Below are 21,432 nucleotides of genomic sequence, written 5' to 3' on the forward strand. Positions count from 1 at the left end.
ATCATCTTATGGTCTGACCATTGAGATTTACATCCTGGCCTTCTTACACATAGAGCCAGTCTTGCACTGCAATCTCATAGACTGAGAGGAGGTCCCGTGTTGATGGATAGAACAGTGTGGGTTGAACTATAAGTGTTATTTGCTGTTTGAGCTAATTGCTTTTGTCATAGTCTGAGCATGAATCTGTGAATGCTTAGAGTTTTGCATTAGTAAAATCATCGTTAAAAATGTATCATGGACCTACAATTAATTTTGCAAATAAGGAAAGTGTCATCAGCAATTGAAGTACTAAATTTGTGTTACTAGTGGTTTAGTCTCAGCCTTAGACGGCAAGCCCACGGACTGCCCACAGTCCATACTTTAACGTCTGATACACATGGCACACAGACCTGAAAATGCTTTCTGAAGTTACTTAGTACTAATCTGACTGGCAGCTTTGATGGAACTTCCATGAGTAGAAGCACACAGGACTTTTCATCAGTCCAGCTGGAAACAGGTGTGTTCACAAGCTTCCGCATTGATACAATGAGTGCTTTTGAGGACAAAATGATTACCAGATTTGCCCAATTTGCCAGGTTAGTGACAACAGATATTTTAAAGATGCACTCACCGAGCACTTTATTAGGAACACCTGTACACCTACATATTCATGCAATTATCTAATCAGCCAATCATGTGGCAGCAGTGCAATGCAAAAAATCAAGCAGATATGGGTTAGAAGCTTCAACTAATGTTCACATCAACAATCAGAATGGGGAGAAATTTGATCTCAGTGATTTCTACTTTGGCATGATTGTTAGTGCCAGGCGGGCTGGTTTGATTGTTTCTGTAACTGCTGATCTCCTGTGATTTTCATGCACAACAGTCTCTTGAGTTTACTCAGAATGGTGGCAAAAAAAAAAAAAAAAAAAATCCAGTGAGCTGCAGTTTTGCAGACAGAATTGTCTAGTTGATTAGAGAGGTCAACTGAGAATGGCCAGACTGGTTCAAGCTGACAGAAAGGCTACGGTAAGTCAGGTAACCACTCTGTACAATTGTAGTGAGCAGAATAGCATCTCAGAATGCACAACACATCGGACCTTGAGGCAGATGGGTTACAAAAGCAGAAGACCACGTCTGGCACATTATTAGGACTACAGTGTTCCTAATAAAGTCCTCAGTGATTGTATTTCAGTGGTCAGGGCACTGACTAGGGAGTGAGCCATTTTTAGCGATGTCCCATTCACATAATCATTTAAGTGCACTGAAAGGTTAGCTCCCTAAAAACTACCAGAATCCCCCATAATAACCAGGGAGCATAATTGATTACTATGTTCCATTACTGGAAAGGTTGTCGTGTCTTCTGAAGTGTCACAAGCTGTTAGAGGATGAGAGCAAGTATAAAATTATTAATTCAAAGCCTTATTTTCTCTTTGAAAGAGATGTTGTTTGTTATATCTTTCATCCATAATGTGCATGAAAAGGAAACAATATTTTGATATATTATAGTTTTTAGCAGGACATTAAAAAAACTCCTTTGTATTTTCTTTTGTTATGCCATTTATCTTTCATAATAATGCTGTACATTTTAGTATCTACTACGAAAATGCATGATAGTGTCATTTATACAGCAATGTTGTTGATTAATACCAGTTGCATTTAAACATGAGTCATGAGTGTCCCATTCAGTGTATGAACACCCTTGCCAGTGCCCGATTTTGTGTTCACAATATTTCACATGCTAGGGAGCAAGATGAGACGCAGCCTAGGTATTTTTTTACATGGTACACTGAAAAAGTGGTAACATGCAATTGTTAACTAAAGGATCTAAATTGATCTACTGTAACTCATAGCTTTTATTGGTGTAACCTACTTTGTCAGGCTGATTTAGTCTGATTACGTTACATTTATTACTTGAATAATACTAGTTCATTTAGTTGTTACCAAATTAAACACCTTTTTTAGATTACCTGACAAAAAAAACTATTTCAGCGTACACAAGTTTAAGATTTAATCCAACCCACTTTGGTGTTACAGCCTGTTCTAAAACTGTAATATTTATTTTGTGAGACGTAAGAAAGACAATTAAATTATTATTGGTGTGGCAGTGAATAAAAAAAAGAAATTATTCACAATATAAGTTTCCATGACTTTTAAGATGTTATACATTTCCATGACTTATCCAAGCCTGGATAACACAATTGTAAAATAATTTCCAGGTTTTCCATGACCATGGGAACCCTGTGTCTTTCTGTTAATTAGCTGAACAGAATCAAACAGTATGCCATTTGAATTGGCATTCCAAAGAATTTGACCTCAGTGCTAAAATTCAACATTACAACTCCATTTTCTGTGTAATGGTGGCTTTGTAAACAATTTAGAGCTATAATGATAACACATTTTACAAATCACAGATGTCATGTGATTGTGACATTTTAAAATATAGAGCCAGTGAAATGCACAAAAGTATTATTACTGGCTCCATACTTAATATTTGATCAGGTTACACTTCCTGGTTTGTGCACTTTTTTCTTTAACCTTAGAGATTTCTCTACACAACAAGGTGCCTTCATCCAGGTGTTTTCAAATGTACCATAGAGACAGAGGTTGTAGGCCTTTCGGCTCATTTGACAGACAAACCTTATGGATAAATTGACAGACAAACAAGCAGATGTTGAGTGCATGCTCACAGATGTGGCGAAAGTCACTCATCTTGAACTTAAGTCAACATATGGCTATAGTCCAGTGGCCAAGTTAGCTCATGCCATCCCAATCATGATCAAGATCTGTATCCCTGCTGTTTTTTCCTGTATGGTAACTCTCCTCTGTCAACATATGTTATACAGTAGGTTAACATATTTGACAGTGTAGATATTTGCTAATTCAAAACTACATTTTTGAAATAAAGATAAAATTGGTCTATAGAGGTATTTCTCCGAGCAAATGATATGGCTGCTCTCTAAAAAAAACAGTAAACTATGTGTAAACTGGTGCAGTATACAAATATATGGTCATGTGCCACAGAGACCCAGACCATCATCTGTGACTCCCCTGAGCCCTAGTGAGAATGAAGAGCATTTGTTATGCTTTGTGACCTCAAAGGTGACATTGCTAGGCCAAGGTCAGTTGTCAGTGCATTCACTGGGGCATGACAGGAAATTAACAGTATGTGTATGTTGACCTGACTTACAGGGTGCATGGTGTATGTGTGTGTGGCAATTTTCCCAGGTGCTACCCAGTTGTATTCCCAATAGTGTGCCCATAATATGTGCGTTTATCTGCTTTCACATCCATAGCCTTGATAACACATCAAAATGTGTGGGACAGCACAGTGTCTATACTATCTGGCAAAAATCAAATCAGAAACCAACAGATTGAATTATACATACACTACATACACTCACTGAGCACTATATTGGGAACACCTGTACACCTACATATTCATGCGATTATCTAATCAGTCAATCATGTGTCAGCAGTCCAATGCATAAAGTCATGCAGATATGGGTTAGGAGCTTCAGTTAATTTTCACATCAACCATCAGAATGGGGAAAAAATTGATCTGAGTGATTTCGACCGTGGCATGATTGTTGGTGCCAGACAGGCTGGTTTGAGTGTTTCTGTAACTGCTGATCTCCTGGGACTTTCACATACAACAGTCTCTAATGTTTACTCAGAATGGTGCCAAACACAATAAACAAACAGTGAGCGGCAGTTCTGCTGATGGAAACACCTTGTTGATGAGAGAGTTCAACAGAGAATGGCCAGATTGGTTCGAGCTGACAGAAAGGCTACGGTAACTCAAATAACCACTCTGTACAATTAAGCAGAATAGCATCTCTGAATGCATAACATGTCGAACCTTGAGGCGGATGGGCTACAACAGCAGAAGACCTCGTCGGGCACACTCTTAAGATCATAGTGTTCCTAAAAAAGTGCTCAGTGAGCTTACATCGTTCTATAGCAGTGTCGCTGTCCGTGGTGCTGAATGTGGAGCCGCTAAAACATTATTACCACATAGCGGCACACTGGAGAACAGGTCCCGGACAGTGGGGCCGATGCATTTCAGTAACACCTGACAGGAGCGCGTGTGCACATGCTGAGATGGACTCTCTAATGAAAATGGGGGGCTACTAAATGTCGAAGAAAGAGTGGAAAGAATAGAAAATGACAGCAGCAACATGCACTGGTCTTACCTTCCAAGCAGCATGTCCTCCACAGTCCCGAATGGGTCATCACCTCTTCGTTCTTCTTGCTGGTCTCGTTCTCGTTGTTGGACTTGATCTTACACACGCCGCGCGAGTACAGCCAGTAGTCCGTGCCCACCGCGATGGTCATGAGACTGAAGGCAGCGAACGCGCCCACCGTGGTCAATAACATCTGAACTCCGCGGTCAAACACACCCATGTTTCCGCATTCCATGAAAGGGGGACCCCCTTTCCTCTTGATGTATAGGAAATAAATATTTGAAAATTTACGGGACCAAACCAAACTAAAAAAATGGAATATATTTGAACGAAAGGAAGGGGAAGGGGGTGGATGCGGTAGGAACCTTATGGTTGCGCTTGGGTGAGAACCGATAGAGAAAGAAATAGGTGAGCCTTTCTGGCTGATTTTTTGGAGAGGAACGGCAAATTTCGCACGCTTTCCCTGCTTATGTAATGCTGCTCCAACAAAGAATAATTTCACCCACTTAAACCGTTTGTTCTTTTCTTTTAGGAACAAGGTAAGACATGCAGCAGCTAGTGCTACAGCTAAAACTTACAAGAACATTCACGCTGCAAAGCCGCTAATTGAAGATAATATAGAAATATACACTTAGCAATTAATTGCCAAGGCCTTTAATAATGACCTTAGCGTGTAATTCAAACGAAAAGGCAATAGTCGTGTTTATTTAGCGTCTATTAAATATGATCTTTAGCCAATATCGCGAGCACGCTTACAGAGGTTTCGAACAATAGCTTACTCGTTTGTAATTATGTCAATTTTGGCGCATAGGCTAATAGTCGGCAGTTTGTATATTTTGACGTGTTAGAAACTGAGGATAAATACAGATGAAAATTATTGGCGTTAAAGGGGTGGAGAGTTGATGGAGTAATGGAAGGCTTTGCTTTGAATCTGAATATATCTCAACAATTCGATGTGTTACAACAACTGTTGACCTACGTAGCTGCAAATTGCTTAACAAACACACCGTCCTCTCTTATGGCAGAGCAAATCCTAGTCTATTCTAATCAAGAGGGAAAGACGGAGAGAGAAAATAACGGACAGGGGAAGCTCTATTTAAGGGCAGGAGCAGAAAAGATAGGATATGGATGGATGGCCAGGATAGTCCAGTTCAAAATCAACCAAAAGAATAATGTCCAGGATTAAGACGGTAAATCTAAATATGCGGCCGCGCTAGCTGTTACATCGATTTGACAAATCAAGTCAACGATGGAATGAGAAAATTAATCGAGAACAAAGTAAATTCATAAACATAAATGACGAGAATGGAATAAAAGAAAGAACTACTATATATCCTTTTTCCTAAAATTCTGATCCCCAGTTTCCATATGTATCTCCTAGCTCTTTGAAGGCTTCTTCCGAAAATGGCAATCTGCTGTTGAGTACGGTACCGTCGACGATCCGGGTAGAGCAGGGAGCATCCAGCAGAACGAGCCGACCATTACTCGTCATAGAGCCGGCTAGAGGAGACCGAGAAGGCGGAGGCGCCGGAACTGCTGTATTCTAAACCCGTCACTGATGCTCGCTTATCCAAATCCGTGTTAGCTTTCTCGCACCCAGAACCGGAACCAGTATCGTCCCGCGTGCAGAGCCCTTGCGCCATGTAAAAGAACAAAAAAAAAGACCTGAGATAATGAACGCGATGTGCTGGGAACGAAGGGTACGGGTCTGGTACGGGTCTCTTTGCTTGTGTGCTAGTGAAGATTTTGGAGAGGGATGGAGGCAAGCGAGCTGTGGCTCGGAAAAGGGGGTTGAGAGAAAGAGGGAGAGGCGGTGAGTTTGAGAGAGAGAGAGAGCGAGAGAGAGAGAGAGAGAGAGAGAGAGAGAGAGGAGGAGGAGGAGGAGGAATTATACAACCAGAGAACTGATGTTCGGCGAGTCCCGACGACAGAGAAGGCAGCTGCGAGAGGGGTAAAGATTGGAGATTTTAACATCTCAAAGCTGTGACAGTGCGTGCAGTTAAAACACTCGTTTAGATGGAGCAAAACGTATGGATACTAACGTCCGTTCTGTAATCGAGATTGCTCAGTGATGTGGAAAAAGCTCGTTTGCTTAGGCTGCTTGGATTTTTTTATTTTAATGCAACCTACTTTTATGTTTTATCGCTTCCCGCGCTTTTGATTTTTTCATTTGCTCGTTCGAAGTTCAATGCACCTAATTTCTTATCACACACGTCCTTATGCGTCCTCCCTTTGCCCACATCATAAAGCCTATAAAACGCCTCTGCTGTCAGCATTACGTTCAATTATTTACTTTAAATTCGTTTTATCTGAATACAAATAAAAAACAAATAGCCGCCAAGATACGGATCTACCACTGTTTCATGTAAAAGTTTCACGCAATGCTTAGCCTACTGTGTAACCGTAAAGAGTAAACGCCAAAGTATCCTTCGGTTTTTGACGCAAACGCTTATCATCTGCGTACATTCGAACGCGAGCCTGTCAAATTATCCACAGATTTCCTGATCAACCAATGGGCGGCGCCATCATGATTCTAGTTGCCTGTTTTCTCTTTCTGGTCTCTGGTCTTCTCGCAGATGGAGAACAACCATATTAGTTTTTGGAGTTAAAATATTTTTTTTCTGTTGTTGGCAGTCAAATCAACTCATGGTAGTTAATGATATCAACGTAACTAATCGGACCAATGCTTACATTTACGCATTTGGCAGACGCTTTTATCCAAAGCGACTTACAGAGCCCTTGTTACAGGGACAATCCCCCGGAGCAACCTGGAGTTAAGTGCCTTGCTCAAGGACACAATGGTGGTGGCTGTGGGGTTTGAACCAGTGTCCTTCTGATTACCAGATTACCAATTATGTGCTTTAGACCTACCACTTTACCACCACTCCTGCTTCATGATATCAACACAGTCGGGTGAGGCACAATCAATAAAAAACTCGACTCTGTACAGTATCGGTACTATACAGCCAGATGTTTTCTTTTTTTGTTTTTGACAATTTTTACTTAAACATTAAATTACCGCTAAGAATATGCAGATGTAAGTGATAACACTAGAGACCGGAAATTGAAAACAGTCAAATCGCGGAACAATTCCGCATTCAGGAAAATGGTGAATAGCCTACTCAATATAGAGCTGTTCAGCTTGTAGTCCATAATTTGCCATGGGTTCCCTCAGGATTTTCCTATGGGTTTTTATAATGGGGTTTTTGAACTTAGGGCCTATGAGAAAAATAAGGTCTGTGGTAAATATTTCTTGATGATACGTGGACGTTTTGTTCTACAACATACATTACACACAGTCATACCCAGGGCTGGACTGGTATTCTGGCATACCGGGCATTTTTACGGTGGGCCGATGCTCTTTGGGGCTGATCAGGGGCGGACTTGCGTGAAACTTGCCGAATGGGCCGAGATAAGCTAAAATGAGCCGCCGAGATATGCGGAACGGACCACAAAACGGCACGCGATATGCAGAAAAGGACCGCTCAACAAGTTTTGGGCCAGTTGCCATGTAACATCCGGGCTGATTTCTCTTCCCATTCCAACCCATGTCATACCTCAAATGTGAATTTTGAAGCAGTATACATTTAAAAAATGAACAGCGGCTTCAAAATTCACGTTTGAGGTATGACTGTGTGTAATTTATGTTGTAGAACAAAATGTCCACATATCATCCAAGTAATGTGTACCACTGATTTAATTTTATACACAAGTTCAAAAACCCCATTATAAAAACCCATAGGAAAATCCAGAGGGAACCCGTGGCGAATTAGACTTCCAGGTTCACCTGGAAAATTGACGTCACGGGTGAACAGCTCTATAACTGTGGGCGCATTCACAGGCAGTTGGCACTTATGCACTACGACTGCTAAATGAGATTGGCTATTTCTCCTCAGGAGTTTAGACACATGAAGATGCCTTTATGGTTCTTCAGACTCGAGTTATACAAATGCAGGCATCTTCTGACCTCCTCACACACACGCTCTTGACATGCACATCCACTGTTGTTGCTTCCACATTCGCCTCCTGTTTTTAACAATGATTACATCTTCTTCTAGTGCTTCTTAGTGACAGCAATAGCTCATATGTGGGTGTTGCCACCTTGTGGACCCACTAATTGGTGCTAATCATTTCAGGTGCATACAAATTCTGAGTGTTCAAAGACACGTAGTTAGAAACATTGGGCTCTGCTGATGACGAAATTTGCATCACACGTCCTTTACGTGGACGCTCAGCATTTGCGTCTGACTTAAGTATACTTTGGGCGTAAGGGACCTTTCGCACAGAACACGTGCTTAACGTTCGTAGCCCTGAATCTCACTGTTTTTCAGCATCTCAAGCAGGAGCGCCACGTTTTTAGATGCTGTGTCAAGTTAAAGGCACTGTAAGAAATGTTTTATGGAATGGTTTGCAGAAAATGTTCCTACTCCCTGAAAGATATTACAGAATTAACTACCTTGACATATCTCATCGGGACAACTGTCTCTTGGATAGGTCTTACCTTCCAAGCAACATGTCCTCCACAGTCCCGAATGGGTCATCACATCTTCGTTCTTCTTGCTGGTCTCATTGTCATTGCTGGACATGATCTTACACACGCCGCGCGAGTACAGCCAGTTGTCCGTGCCCACCACGATGGTCATGAGATTGAAGGCAGCGAACGCGCCCACCGTGGTCAATAACATCTGAACTCTGCAGTCAAACACACCCATGTTTCCGCATTCCATGAAAGGGGGACACCCTTTCCCCTTTTCTCCCCAATTTGGCATGCCCAATTCCCAATGTGCTTTAAGTCCTCATGGTGTAGTGTCTCACCTCAATCTGGGTGACAGAGGATGAATCTCAGTTGCCTCTGTATCTGAAACATTCAATCTTAACATCTTATCACATGGCTTGTTGAGCGCGTTATCGCTGAGACCTAGCGCGTGTTGAGGCTCACTCTATTCTCCACGGCATTCACGCGCATCTCACTTCACGCCCAACCGAGAGCGAGAACCACATTGTACTGACATATATATATATATATATATATATATATATATATATATATATATATATGTATAGAGTCTACACATACCGGGCCAATTGGTTGCTTAGGAAGCCTGACTGGATCAAAACAGTAAACAAAAATGTGTCCATGGGCTGTGGTCTTTAATGTTTTTGCCTGTCAATCATTTTCCAAACCTCCAGCAAAGATAAAGAAGATAAAGGAGATAAAGGGGATAAAGGGGGGCAGTGGTGGCTCAGTGGTTGAGGCTCAGGGTTACTGACCAGAAGGTTGGGGGTTCAAGCCCCAGCACCACCAAGATGCCACTGTTGGGCCCTTGAGCAAGGCCCTTAACCCTATCTGCTCCAGGGGTGCCTTATCATGGCTGACCCTGCACTCTGACCCCAGCTTAGCTGGGATATGTGAAAACTAATACATTTCACTGTATATATGCAAAAAACTGTGTGTATAATGAGTGACCAAAATAAAGGATTCTATTCTAACCTAATCCTTTATCTGAGTGGAAGTGACACCTCCTTTTGGAATTGGGGCAACCCCCTTCTGGAGTAACCCTGCACCCTTCTGGAATAACCATGCCCTCTTTTGGAGATTATGCCCCCATTTGGAGATTTCTGGCCTGCAACTATACCTACTTGAATCATTGAGGCTTAATGCCATATTCAAATTCATAATAGTTGTCAGTTAAGGGTGCCATTTTGCTACTGTTGTATTTGACAGCATTGCGAATATGCACTAATGCTGTTCTTCTGCTTAGTGTCTGTCTCAATGGTATCTTTGATGGGTGGGTTTTGGAAGGAGGGGGTGTGGCTGGTTAAACGACTCAGTCTAGTGGAAGGTAAAAATGCCTAAAATTGCTTACAGCACATTTAAATTTGCACATCTCGAGACACCTGTGTTTTGTTCTATTTATTGTGCTGCATCTTGCTTTTAGTGTCAGAACACATTCGGTCTGATTGATGCCTAAGAAATTTTTCCTACACTACTGCACATTGTTTTGAGTGTAATGAAGCGAACATCTCATGTAGGTGCAATTAAGGCACATAATATAGCATGTTGTTTGTAAAGCAATTTAATTGGGCCTTACTCACAATTCTTAGTCAATCAAACGCTAAAATCAGTTGTGATAAAAAACGTGCATTGGATTTGCGGATACCAACCTTCCTTTAGAGCCCTTTTAAGTTTCATGCATACAGCAACCATCTAACTTCTTCCTCTTCTGCCCCATTCTCCAACGGACATGCTTAAAATTCTAGTCTGCTTTACAGTGCTGGACCACTATGGATTTAAAGCTGCAGACGACAGTGATAAGGAGAGCACTGACAGATACAGAGAGGAAGGGGACAGGAATATACGGTGTAGTAGATCTACTGAAGCAGGAAATTGGGGAGTGTGATTTTAGAGCTGAAGCAAAAGAATGAGGTAAAAATAAAAAAACAAAAATACAAGCATTTATGTTTGTGAACACACATAAATAAAGACCACATTACAATTCAAGGGGAAACTGAGATTATCAATTTGGGTGGGCGGTGAGATGCTAATTGATAAAGAAATATATACAGATATATATTACAAAGCTAGAGAAGGGGTTGGAGCATAGGACAGAGAGTGGTGCAGACTGGCTGGTCTCCATCATTAGTCTCCGTGTGTTTGCCCACTCTGTTCCTGCACACTAATCCGGCCTCTATTAGCTGTGTCATGATCACTGGAATGAACAATGAGCAAACAGAAGTTCTGGCTCAGGCCACTGAGCCCGAGTGTGTGATCAACTGTGAACCAGCTGGGAATGATTGAATGGACATAAGTGCATGGGAATTTTAGGGACAGAAGTGACTGAGGTGGTAATCAATATACTGGAGTTTATGAGTGTGTAGTGTCCTTATATTAAAGGGTTAGAACACCCAAAAATGAAAATTCTCTCATCATTTACTCACCCTTGTGCCAACCCAAATGTGTGTGACCTTCTTTCTTCTGCAAAACGTAAACAAAGATTTTTAGGATAATATCTCAGCTCTGTAGGTCCATATAATGCAAGTCAATGGTGATCGGGCCTTTGAAGCTCCAAAAAGCAGATAAAGTCAGCATAAACTAATCCATCAGACTTCAGTGGTGTAATCAATGTCTTCTGAAGCGATTTACATTTACATTTATGCATTTGGCAGACGCTTTTGTCCAAAGCGACTTACAGAGCCCTTATTACAGGGACAATCCCCTTGGAGCAACCTGGAGTTAAGTGCCTTGCTCAAGGACACTGGTGGTGGCTGTGGGGCTCAAACCAGCATCCTTCTGATTAACAGATTACCAGTTATGTGCTTAGACCACTACACCACCACCACTCCAATTTAGTTGGTTTTGGGTGAGAACAGACCAAAATATAACACATTTTTCACTGTATGTCTTGACATCAGGCTCCTTGGCGATTGTGATTTCAAGCTCTATTACACTTCATAAAGTGCCATCTAGTGATCTGTGCATGTGTCAAGCACTAGGAAGTGTAACCAAGCTTGAAATCATGATCATGCCTAGAGACTGCAATCACTAAGAAGTGTCATCAAGCTTGAAATCATGATCATGCCTAGAGACTACAATAACATGATACAGTGCAAAAGGAGTTATATTTTGGTCTGTTCTTACCCAAACCAAGAAGTTAGCTTCAGAAGACATTGATTAAACCACTGGAGTCATATGGATTACTTTTATAATGACTTTATCTCCTTTTTTGGGAGGCAATGCAGAGCCGCCAAGCCAGAGTTTCACATCATGGCCGCTAAGCCAGAGTTTCATGTCATGGCCAACACCATGCCTCTGTCTGCTCCATGCCATGTCACGGCCACGCCTCAGCCTGCTCCATGCCATGTCATGGTCCCGCCTCAGCCTGCTCCATGCCATGTCACGTTCCCGCCTCAGCATGCTCCATGCCATGTCATGGCCACGCCTCAGCCTGCTCCCTGCCATGTCTCAGCCTGCTCCGTGCTTTGTCACAGCCATGCCATGTCACAGCCACACCCCAGATGGCTCCGTGCCATGTCACAGCCAAGCCCCAGACTTCTCCAAGCCATGTCACAGCCAAACCTCAGTCTGCTCCATGCCATGTCACAGTCAAGCCCCAGCTCCAAGGTCCAGGCCCGCCTCTGCTCTACTGTCTAGATGTGTTTTTGTTCATGTCTTGATTCCATGTCTTTTATTTTGAAAAGTTTAGTTCCTGTTCATGTCATGTGTTCCCCTAGTCATGTGATGTCCTGTTTTTCCCTTCATTTTTTGTTTATTGTTTAATTATCTTGTTTAGAGTTCTGTTTTATCATTGGTTTATGTTCCCTCATGTTATGGATTTAAGCCCTCATGTTGCCATTGTCCTGTGTCGAGTATTGTTAATATAACTTGTTGTTTTCTTCAAGTCAAGTCAAGTCAAGTCAAGTCAAGTCAAGTCAAGTCAAGTTAAGTTAAGTTAAGTTAAGTTAAGTTAAACCAAGCCAAGCCAAGCCAAGTCAAGATTTAGTCAAGTCATGTTAAGTTTGTGACAAGTCTAGTTTAGTCAAGTTCATGTTTATGTTTCACGTTTCTAGTTAGGGTTTTTTGGATCTCACTTTTGCTTAATAAACTGCACTTGGGTTCGTCACTCCATCGTCTTCATCATTATCCTTGCCATCAGCATCGTTACAGAATGGTGTGTGTTTGGAGCGGAACTCCAAACTATTCGGGAAAGCTGTTTGAAAACTGTTATTTTTGCAATTCCTTTCGGTGGCGCTAGTGGCGCAGAAATGACAAATTACATCTTAAAATCCAAGACATCTTAATTCCTGTTTACACTGCACACCAGGGTGCGAATTACAGGAGGGTTTGGGAGGGTCAAAAATATGGCAGTACACAACTTCATCGTCTGTCCAGGGACTGGGGGCTGGATCACCCTTGAGCTTGGGTCCCCTCACCGCCCTCACTGAGCTAGTTTCACGTGCCTAGTTTGCCTATATACTGTTTAAGTGCTGGTTTAGCTCACATCATCAGTCTCCTGTAAAGTACTGTTGTTGAGTGCAGGTAAGATGAAGAAGTTGTGTTACTGTGAGCGATTTCACTGTTCTAAATTACTTATCTGTAACCACATAAGAGGTCTGGAAGTTAAAGCCTGAACCTGGCCAGGCTACAGTATTTTACACCTGCACAAAAAAAACAAACAAGTTATTTTTAACTTGGCATGGTGTCTGAAAAAGGAAGCGGTCTTGCTGCATGCTCCAGTATGTTTTTAAGTAGAACGATTATTTAAAAAAACAGCGCAGAGCACAGACAAAAACAGCACTAAATTCTCTGGTCATACTTGTTGTAACACAGTTAAAGGATGGGCAAGGAGGAGGCGAGAACCGGCTTGTCAACATAAATAATCGTTTAATGAAAACTGAACTCAAAATACACAAATATTAAACAAACACACACTCGACGGACATGCCAGTAATTCTCTCTCTCTCGAACCATCGTCACCGGCCGCCTTTATCCCTCGCGCACCTCATCAGGCCGATTGGGGACCGGGCGATATTCCGACCCGGCCCCGCTCCCCTCTGCTCCACACTTGTCTTTTTCTTATTTATTACAAACCGGAGTTATACTTGAAAAACGTACTCAAACCCGGCCCGAAAGACGATGATTTATGGGGACCCATCTGGCTTGGGTTGGGTAGCAGACCTCTAAACCACAAAACAATTGTGTGAAGAAAACTGTGTCGGCAACCATGCCATCTTGTTAATGATATGATGTATTGAGCACTGATGCAGTTTATATAAATGTTACTTTTTAGCAGCAAAAAATTGGTTCTTTGTCAATTGTATCATTGATCCTTTACAATGATATCCTAGATTTTCAAAAGCTATGGCCTGTTTTGCAGTTCTGATATAATGTGAGAGCGACAGCAGTAGGAATGCCCACTAGCGACATCAAGCGACAAAGTCGCTGGTGAAAACAGGGTTTGGTGTTGTGCAATAATTTGTCTAAAGTGCACATATCATTGCCAACAAAGTATATTTACTTTGAAATATTATCTGGGCTACCTCTGTACCTATAACCAGTTTTAACAATTTTTAGGTTAAAAAAATAACAATTTTTTTTTAGGTGTATATAGTTTATTCTCAGAGGGTTTAAAGTGATAGTGAAATTCATTGCGGCTCAATTATCTATGAGCAGTGGGGGGTGAACGTCTGGTTTCAGAGCTGCTGCTAAAACAGCTCTCTCATTATGTGGCTCCTGCTGGCTTTGGGCTACACTGACACATGGAAAAGACTGACTCTGGAAATCATTTCCTATAATTGAGGAGGTTATGTGCGTGTCGGAGGCCTTGTCCGCACTCACGTTACATCCTTCCCTCATGGACCTTTAATGTCAGCTAAACATTAGCTTGCAAAAGACCATTGCTAATCAACCGCTTGTTAAAACACCCCTTGAGCATTGGCTTAAGGAATGCTTAAAGTGAATTTTGCTAGCAGAGAGAGCAAGAGAGTTGTGGAAATGCTCTTTGAACTGCCTCCCTTTTTTGTGATTTTGTTAATTGGATGTGATTATGTGAAGTCTCTTGGTAAAACTTGCCTCAGGGCATACCCTTTGGGGAAGACACTATTCCCTCTACTGAAAGGCCCATAGATAATTGATACACTGGTTTGAATACACCTTTACTTTGTGTTTGCACATACATTTGGTCTAACACAGGGTTCAAAATTATTAGGCCGGTCCTCGTTAATGCCGTTTCTGAAGTCTGAATCGACCACTCAGGTACAAAATACAAAGCAACTTCTCAGAATCCTGTGGATAGAGCATGGCTGTTCATGGGCAGCATATCTCAGTAATGATGAGTAAAAAATAAAGTTAGTATTTTTATAGAAGCTTACCTGAATAATAACATCCAGTTTAATGGCACGGAATTTTTAAGGTAACTCTATCGGTCCCTTACGTACTGGCCTATTGGCCTAGCATACGCGTACTTTCATAAAGTATGTTTCTGAACTTATTGTGCAAATACATAAACCCTATCCCCAAATTCATAAAACAATTCCTATGCCTCCCCAAGTGCAAGTGAAGCAAAGGGTTGAATTGTATCATATATTTTCTTGCCACTAACCCTAAAGAAATGTGCTGGAACGTAAGAAATCTACACCCTATTGTAAAAATAGCTAAGCTACTATCACACTTCTGAAAATTGAGTTAAGTTATCTTGAGTCAACGTATCTACATTTAGTTAGTTACTCCCCAACACTGTTGGTATTTATAGTTCTCTATCTTGCAGCTACTGAGGACACTGCACGTATGCATCTCTGACAACATGTTGCCAAGCAGTTCTAAGTATTTACATTGAAATAACATAATAATAAAAATGTCAATTTATATATTGCTTTTACATTTACATTTAGCAGACACTTTTATCCAAAGCGACTTACAGTGCAATTATTACAGGGACAATCCCCCCGGAACAACCTGGAGTTAAGTGCCTTGCTCAAGGGCACAATGGTGGTGGCTGTGGGGTTCAAACCAACAACCTTCTGATTAACAGCCCTGTGCTTTAGCCACTATGCCACCACCACTCCCTTTTAATTTGCATAACAATCTTATAGCACTGGAAAAAGAAACCTATAATGGAGATGGGAAGGCAGGGAGTTCCACAGATGAGGACCATTGACTTGAGAAGGCACGGTCACCCATGGTAGAGTCTAGTTCTGAGGACATGTAGGACTGATCTCATGGTGGACCTTAATAATGGAGCTAAAGTCTGGGCAGCTGTGAGTTTAGGAGAGTTGGAATGTCACAGGCAATGTAGGGCTTTAAACACCAACAAGAGCACCTTATAGTCCAATCTGATTTAAGAGTTTAACAGGAAGCCAGTGTAATTTTTCTAGGACTGGAGTGATGTGTGCAGCTCTTTTTGTTTTGGTGAGGATTCTGACAGCACTGTTTTGAAGGAGCTTCTCAGCATCTCAGCCGAGATATGTTTTTATTAATTTTAAATTTTTTTATTAAAGTAAGAGGTCTTGCACTTGTAATCACTAAAACACAGGTTATTATCAAATGTAATGCCCATTGGTGAGCACATTGGAAAGAGGGATAATCTGACTGCAAATTTCAGGGCATAAAGGGCCTGCTGCAGAAATTTTTCTGAGGGGGGCCAATTAGCATGGCCTCTGTTTTTGATCTGTTAGATGCAGAAAACTGTTGGACATCCAAGATTTTATCTCCACAAAGCAGCTTTTTTATTGCAGAGGAAGCATTTGGTGTAGATTTTAAATACAGAGTCTCATCAGCACAGCTGTGGAAATGTATGCCTCTTTGATCACAACATTTCACCAAGAGGAAGCATGTAGATTAAAAAAAGATACCCAGAACTGACCCCTGAGGAACATCACAGGTGACTACCGAGGTCCTAGATCAGGCCTTCCCAAGAGTGAGAAACTGCAGGCAATCTGAGAGATATAATGAGAACCACGTTTGAGCTGTTCCTTGTAGCCCTAATTCCTCTTGAAACCTGCACAGGAAAAGATTGTGATTGACTGTGTCAAAAGTGTCAGTGAGATCCAACAGAACCAATAATGACAGAATGCCAATGAATAAACATGCCATTTATTCAGTTCTTTTAAAAAAAAGATTATGAATCATATGCTAAACTTTCTTGTCATTGGAATGCTGAGCATTGTAGAGCGTTTATGCACGGCACAGGGTGAAGAATCTATTGTATTGCCTTAGGGGAGACACCAACATACAGTACACAGTATTCTGTATGACTGCATCTGACAGCCTCACACATTTGACTTGCCATATGCTTCAATTTGGCTCCTATTTTTGGTGTTTGTAACCAGACATACACACATAATGCCTTACCAATCTTCCCTCTAGCAAAGTATTTTGCTGCAACTATTTCCCCATCTTTCCCTGACAGCAGTACAGTGGAATAGAGTGCCCTCTTTTCATCATATGTGGGGCAAAATTTAGCTGGATTAATAGGCAAAGCTATTCGCCTGGCTATGAGCACCAAACCTGTTTCAATTTAGGCTGTGTCTCGTTTGGAAGGCTGCGTCCTCCGGAGGTCAAATTGGTCGGCCGCATACGTCATCGAGGCTGTCTCATTTCAGAAAAGCGAGTAGGACACTTTGAATGCAGCCTTCAAATGCGACCTGCTTTCATGGGAATTCGGAGTATGCATGAGAAATTATGCCAATTTGCCTATAAATATGATGTTCAAATGCAAGGAATGTTAATTCCCAAGTTAAAGTACCTCAGTAGATGGATGCAGAGTATATAATATGTATAATTATATTAATATATAATTAAAATAAAGTATTAGACTTAAAGTACACCTGTAAAAATCTATTTTCTTTTCTCTTTACATTATTACAGCTCTCCTAAAATTTACCTCATACATTCCCTTTCAAAGGACTTTGTTCCCTTCTCACTCAAAGTGCTTGCGCTTGTTAAAGAGTGGCGTGCTGTCATAGCAACCATGTTCCGTTCTGTTTCCGTTTGTTCTATGAAGGCTGTCTCGTTTAAATGAGGCTTGTTTAAAGGAGTACACTCGGTATACTGCAGCCTTCAAAGGATGCATCCTATCTAGCATAAAGCCTTCAAAACGAAACACAGCTTTAGTTTTGCCCAAACTTTTGATGAAATGTTTGCCATTATTTTTCACAAGAGGTAATATCACTAGTCCAATGTGTGACATAATCTTCTTCCCCCTCTCTCTTTGGATTCCATATTCTCTCGACCCGATTCCCCACCACCTACCCTCCCAGCCGTTCTCTCTGTTACCTCATGTGTGAATCTCTATCCTATTCTCAGGCTAGAGAGAACAGAGCTGAGGGAGAATCAATATGTTTTCAATTTGCAGCAGCGACTTGCTCCTTCGCATTCTAATTACAGCTTCTGCTCTTTCTCCTGGGCTAGAGAGAGAGAGAGAGAGAGAGAGAGAGAGAGAGAGAGAGAGAGAGAGAGAGAGGGAGAGATGCCACACTACCACCACCATTCATAGCATCTCTAAAACATCCAACTGTTGTAGTGTTTAAACTGTCATAGCCTCATGCTGAATATGATGTCATAACTGCATTATGTAATCATTACTACGATGAAAGCCAGTCATTAGTACACTAAAGCAAGACTTTATTAAGAGCTTAAACCTAGTCGCCTATTCGGTGCTCACTTCCACCCACTTCTAGCCAAGAGTAACCACAATAATATAATTTAAAACACCAGAAATCTGGTCCAAGAATGGTGTCATGTTTAAATGTGTTTTGTTCATGTTTTTATTTCATGTATTTTATGTTAATAGTTTAGTTCCTGTTTTATAGTCATGTGTTCATATCATGTGATTTCCTGTTCCCTTATGTGATCCTGTTATGTGTTTCCCCTGTTCATGTGTCTTGTTTTCATTGGTTCATTGTTTGATTGATTAGATTAAATTAGATTAGATTACACTTTATTGTCATTGTGCAAAATACAAGTACAGAGCCAATGAAATGCAGTTAGCATCTAACCAGAAGTGCAAATAGCAATATTTATATATATATATAAATATGTAAGTATATACAATATGGGTTTTTTGAGTGCAAAATTATGATGTAGAGAAGCAGAGACCAGCTCAATGCAAATGTCTATGAATAGAGTACAAGGTTCAAATGAAGAAGTATAAAACTGAAGGTGCATTGTACAGAATGAGGTATAAATATGTAAATGTGTAAATATATTTATATGGCCGGTGACCATAACAATGCAAGCAACATCAGGAGGTAGAAGTTATGTGCAAGAAATGTGCAAGGGAATGTGCGAAAATTAAATATATATATCAATTTATTTAAAAAATACAAATATGTAGTTCGGGTGGGATGTAGTGTTCAGCGCCTGAGTTTAGAGTTCAGTAGGCTGACAGCTGAGGGAAAGAAACTGTTTTTGAGTCTGCTGGTGCGAAGCGAAGACTCCTATAGCGTCTCCCAGATGGGAGAGGAGTAAACAGACCGTGGTTGGTGTGAGAGGTGTCTTTGATAATGCTTCTCACCCTCCTTAGGCAGCGTTTATTGTGAATGTCTTTGATGGAGGGTAGCTGGACACCAGTGATGTATCGGGCAGTTTTCACCACCCGCTGGAGTGCCTTCTGGTCTGAGACAGTGCAGTTGCCATACCACACTGTGATGCAGTTTGTTAAGACACTTTCAATAGTGCAGCGGTAAAAGTTCAGCAGGATGTGGGGATGACGTCTCATCGTCGCCACTGATCAGGCCTAACACCTTGGTGTCATCTGCCAAGATCAGTGAGCTTGGAGATCAGCTTGGATGGGATCACCGCATTGAAGGCAGAACTGGAATCAATGAATAGCATCCTGACATACGTGTTATTTTTTGTCCAAGTGAGTCAGGGCGGGGTGAAGAGCTGAGGCGATAGCATCCTCAGTTGACCTGTTGGGTTTGTAGGCGAACTGATATGGGTCCAGTGTTGGGGGCAAATATGTTTTCAGGTGGGAGAGGACCAGCCTCTCAAAACGAGCATAAAAGGTGTTCAGTTTGTCTGGTAGGGTGGCATTACTGGTTGGGGGGTGCTGTCATGGATACCTGTCCACATACGTCGGGGGTCATTGTTCGTAAAATTGTCCTCAATCCGCAGTTTGTAGTTGTATTTGGATGCTTTAATTCCCCTCTTCAGCTTGCCCCTGGATAAAGTGTAGGCTTCCAGGTCACCAGATCTGAAAGCAGCATCATGTTCCTTCAGCAGGAGTCAGACTTCCTTGTTCATCCAGGGTTTCTGATTCCAAGTTGGCCTGAGTAGCAAACACATTCCAGTCTGTGATCTGGAACTCATGCTGTAGTGAAGATTCTGCTCCTTTCAGCCACACTTTTACAGTCCTCACTGTGGGTTTCACACGTTTGATGATTGGGGTGTCTTTGAGGAATAGGAACAGGGATAAGTGATCGGGATTGTCCAACATGGGGGAGGGGGGTGGCTTTGTAGGCATCAGAGATGTTTGTATAAACATGATCAAGAGTGTTGTCTCCTCTTTTAGGGCAAAAAAACGTTTTGATAAAATTTGGGGAGTGCTGTCCTCAAATTGGCGTGATTGAAATCGCCAGCAATGATAAAAGCTCCTTCCGGATGCATTGTTTGCAGTTTACTAACAACAGAAGAGAGTTCCTTCATAGCTAGCTTAGCATTAGCATCCGGGGGTACATATACTGCAGCGATTATGGTAGATGTAAATTCACGGGGTAGGTAAAAGGGTCTGCACGTGATAAAGGGGTACTCAATATCAGCAGAACAGTGGGATTTGGTAATAACAGCATTGCTGCACCAAGTTCTGTTTACATAGATGCAAACAACCCCACCTTTGCTTTTACCAGAGTCCACAGTCGTTCTGTCAGCTCTATGGATACTGTGCCCCTCGAGCTCAATCGCGCTGGTTGGAATAGTGCTATTGAGCCAAGTTTCCGAGAAAACCATAACGTTACAGTCCAAAAACATTCGCTGAGTAATCCGAAGCCATTATTCGTCGATCTTCTTTGCTAGAGACCATACATTAGCGAGAAAGATGCTCTGTAGCGCTGGGCGATGTGAGTTTAGCTTTAGCTTAGCCCGCTGGCCACCCTGCTTACCCTGTCTTTGTTTACGCTCGCGGTGACGGGCATATCCTGTCGGACTGGCTGACTCACTCGAGTCCAGGGACCGGAGTAACTCTGGAGGTAGCAGATGGTGGACTGATTTTGTATCCACTGCGGTGTTTGTGCAGCGAAGTTTGATGTCCAATAGTGTGTGGTGTCTGTATGAAGTTAGTGCAGAGTTTTGACGAACAAATGAGCTGAAAATAACTAGGTAAATAATAACTAATTTGCAAAAACTGGAGAGACGCTGAGCCTCGCATTGTGCACGCGCCGCCAATACGTTTACGATTGATACGAATGATTACGATTATTTTGATAATTTGGTCTTGTGATCGGTTGTTTTGTCATGTGTTTGCCCATGTCCATGTATTTAAGCCCTCATGTTTGCCATTGTCTCTTGTTTAGTATTGTTTGGTGTAACGTCTTGTCATTGTTCTTTCATGTTAAGTCAAGTCAAGTCTAGTTGTTTATGTCTGTTTTGTTTTCACATTAGATTTACCTTTTTTGGATAGCATTTTAAACGGCACTTGGGTTCTCACTACGTCATTGTCTTCGTCTGCCTACCATTGCTTTGCTACGTTACAGAATACTTGACCAGACATGAACCCAGCAGTTTGTCTCATGCGGTTATGCCAGGGAAACCGCTCCGTAGAGGAATATGTGG

The 21,432-nt window shown here is 41.7% G+C and overlaps 2 protein-coding genes across 2 annotated transcripts in view; one reads left to right on the forward strand and one right to left on the reverse strand.

Annotated features, from left to right (window-relative positions):
* cacng2a (calcium channel, voltage-dependent, gamma subunit 2a) overlaps positions 1-5,931 on the reverse strand; it is a 94,064-nt gene extending 88,133 nt beyond the window's left edge. Inside the window, exon 1 of the mRNA XM_052139580.1 lies at positions 4,176-5,931. Coding sequence (XP_051995540.1) covers positions 4,176-4,401 — 226 coding nt within the window. The 5' untranslated portion in view covers positions 4,402-5,931. The remainder of the gene's footprint in view (positions 1-4,175) is intronic.
* LOC127652340 (uncharacterized) overlaps positions 1-21,432 on the forward strand; it is a 116,379-nt gene that overhangs the window by 29,013 nt on the left and 65,934 nt on the right. The window lies entirely within an intron of this gene.

This window comes from Xyrauchen texanus, chromosome 12, assembly GCF_025860055.1.
Source record: "Xyrauchen texanus isolate HMW12.3.18 chromosome 12, RBS_HiC_50CHRs, whole genome shotgun sequence".
Lineage (NCBI taxonomy): Eukaryota > Metazoa > Chordata > Actinopteri > Cypriniformes > Catostomidae > Xyrauchen > Xyrauchen texanus.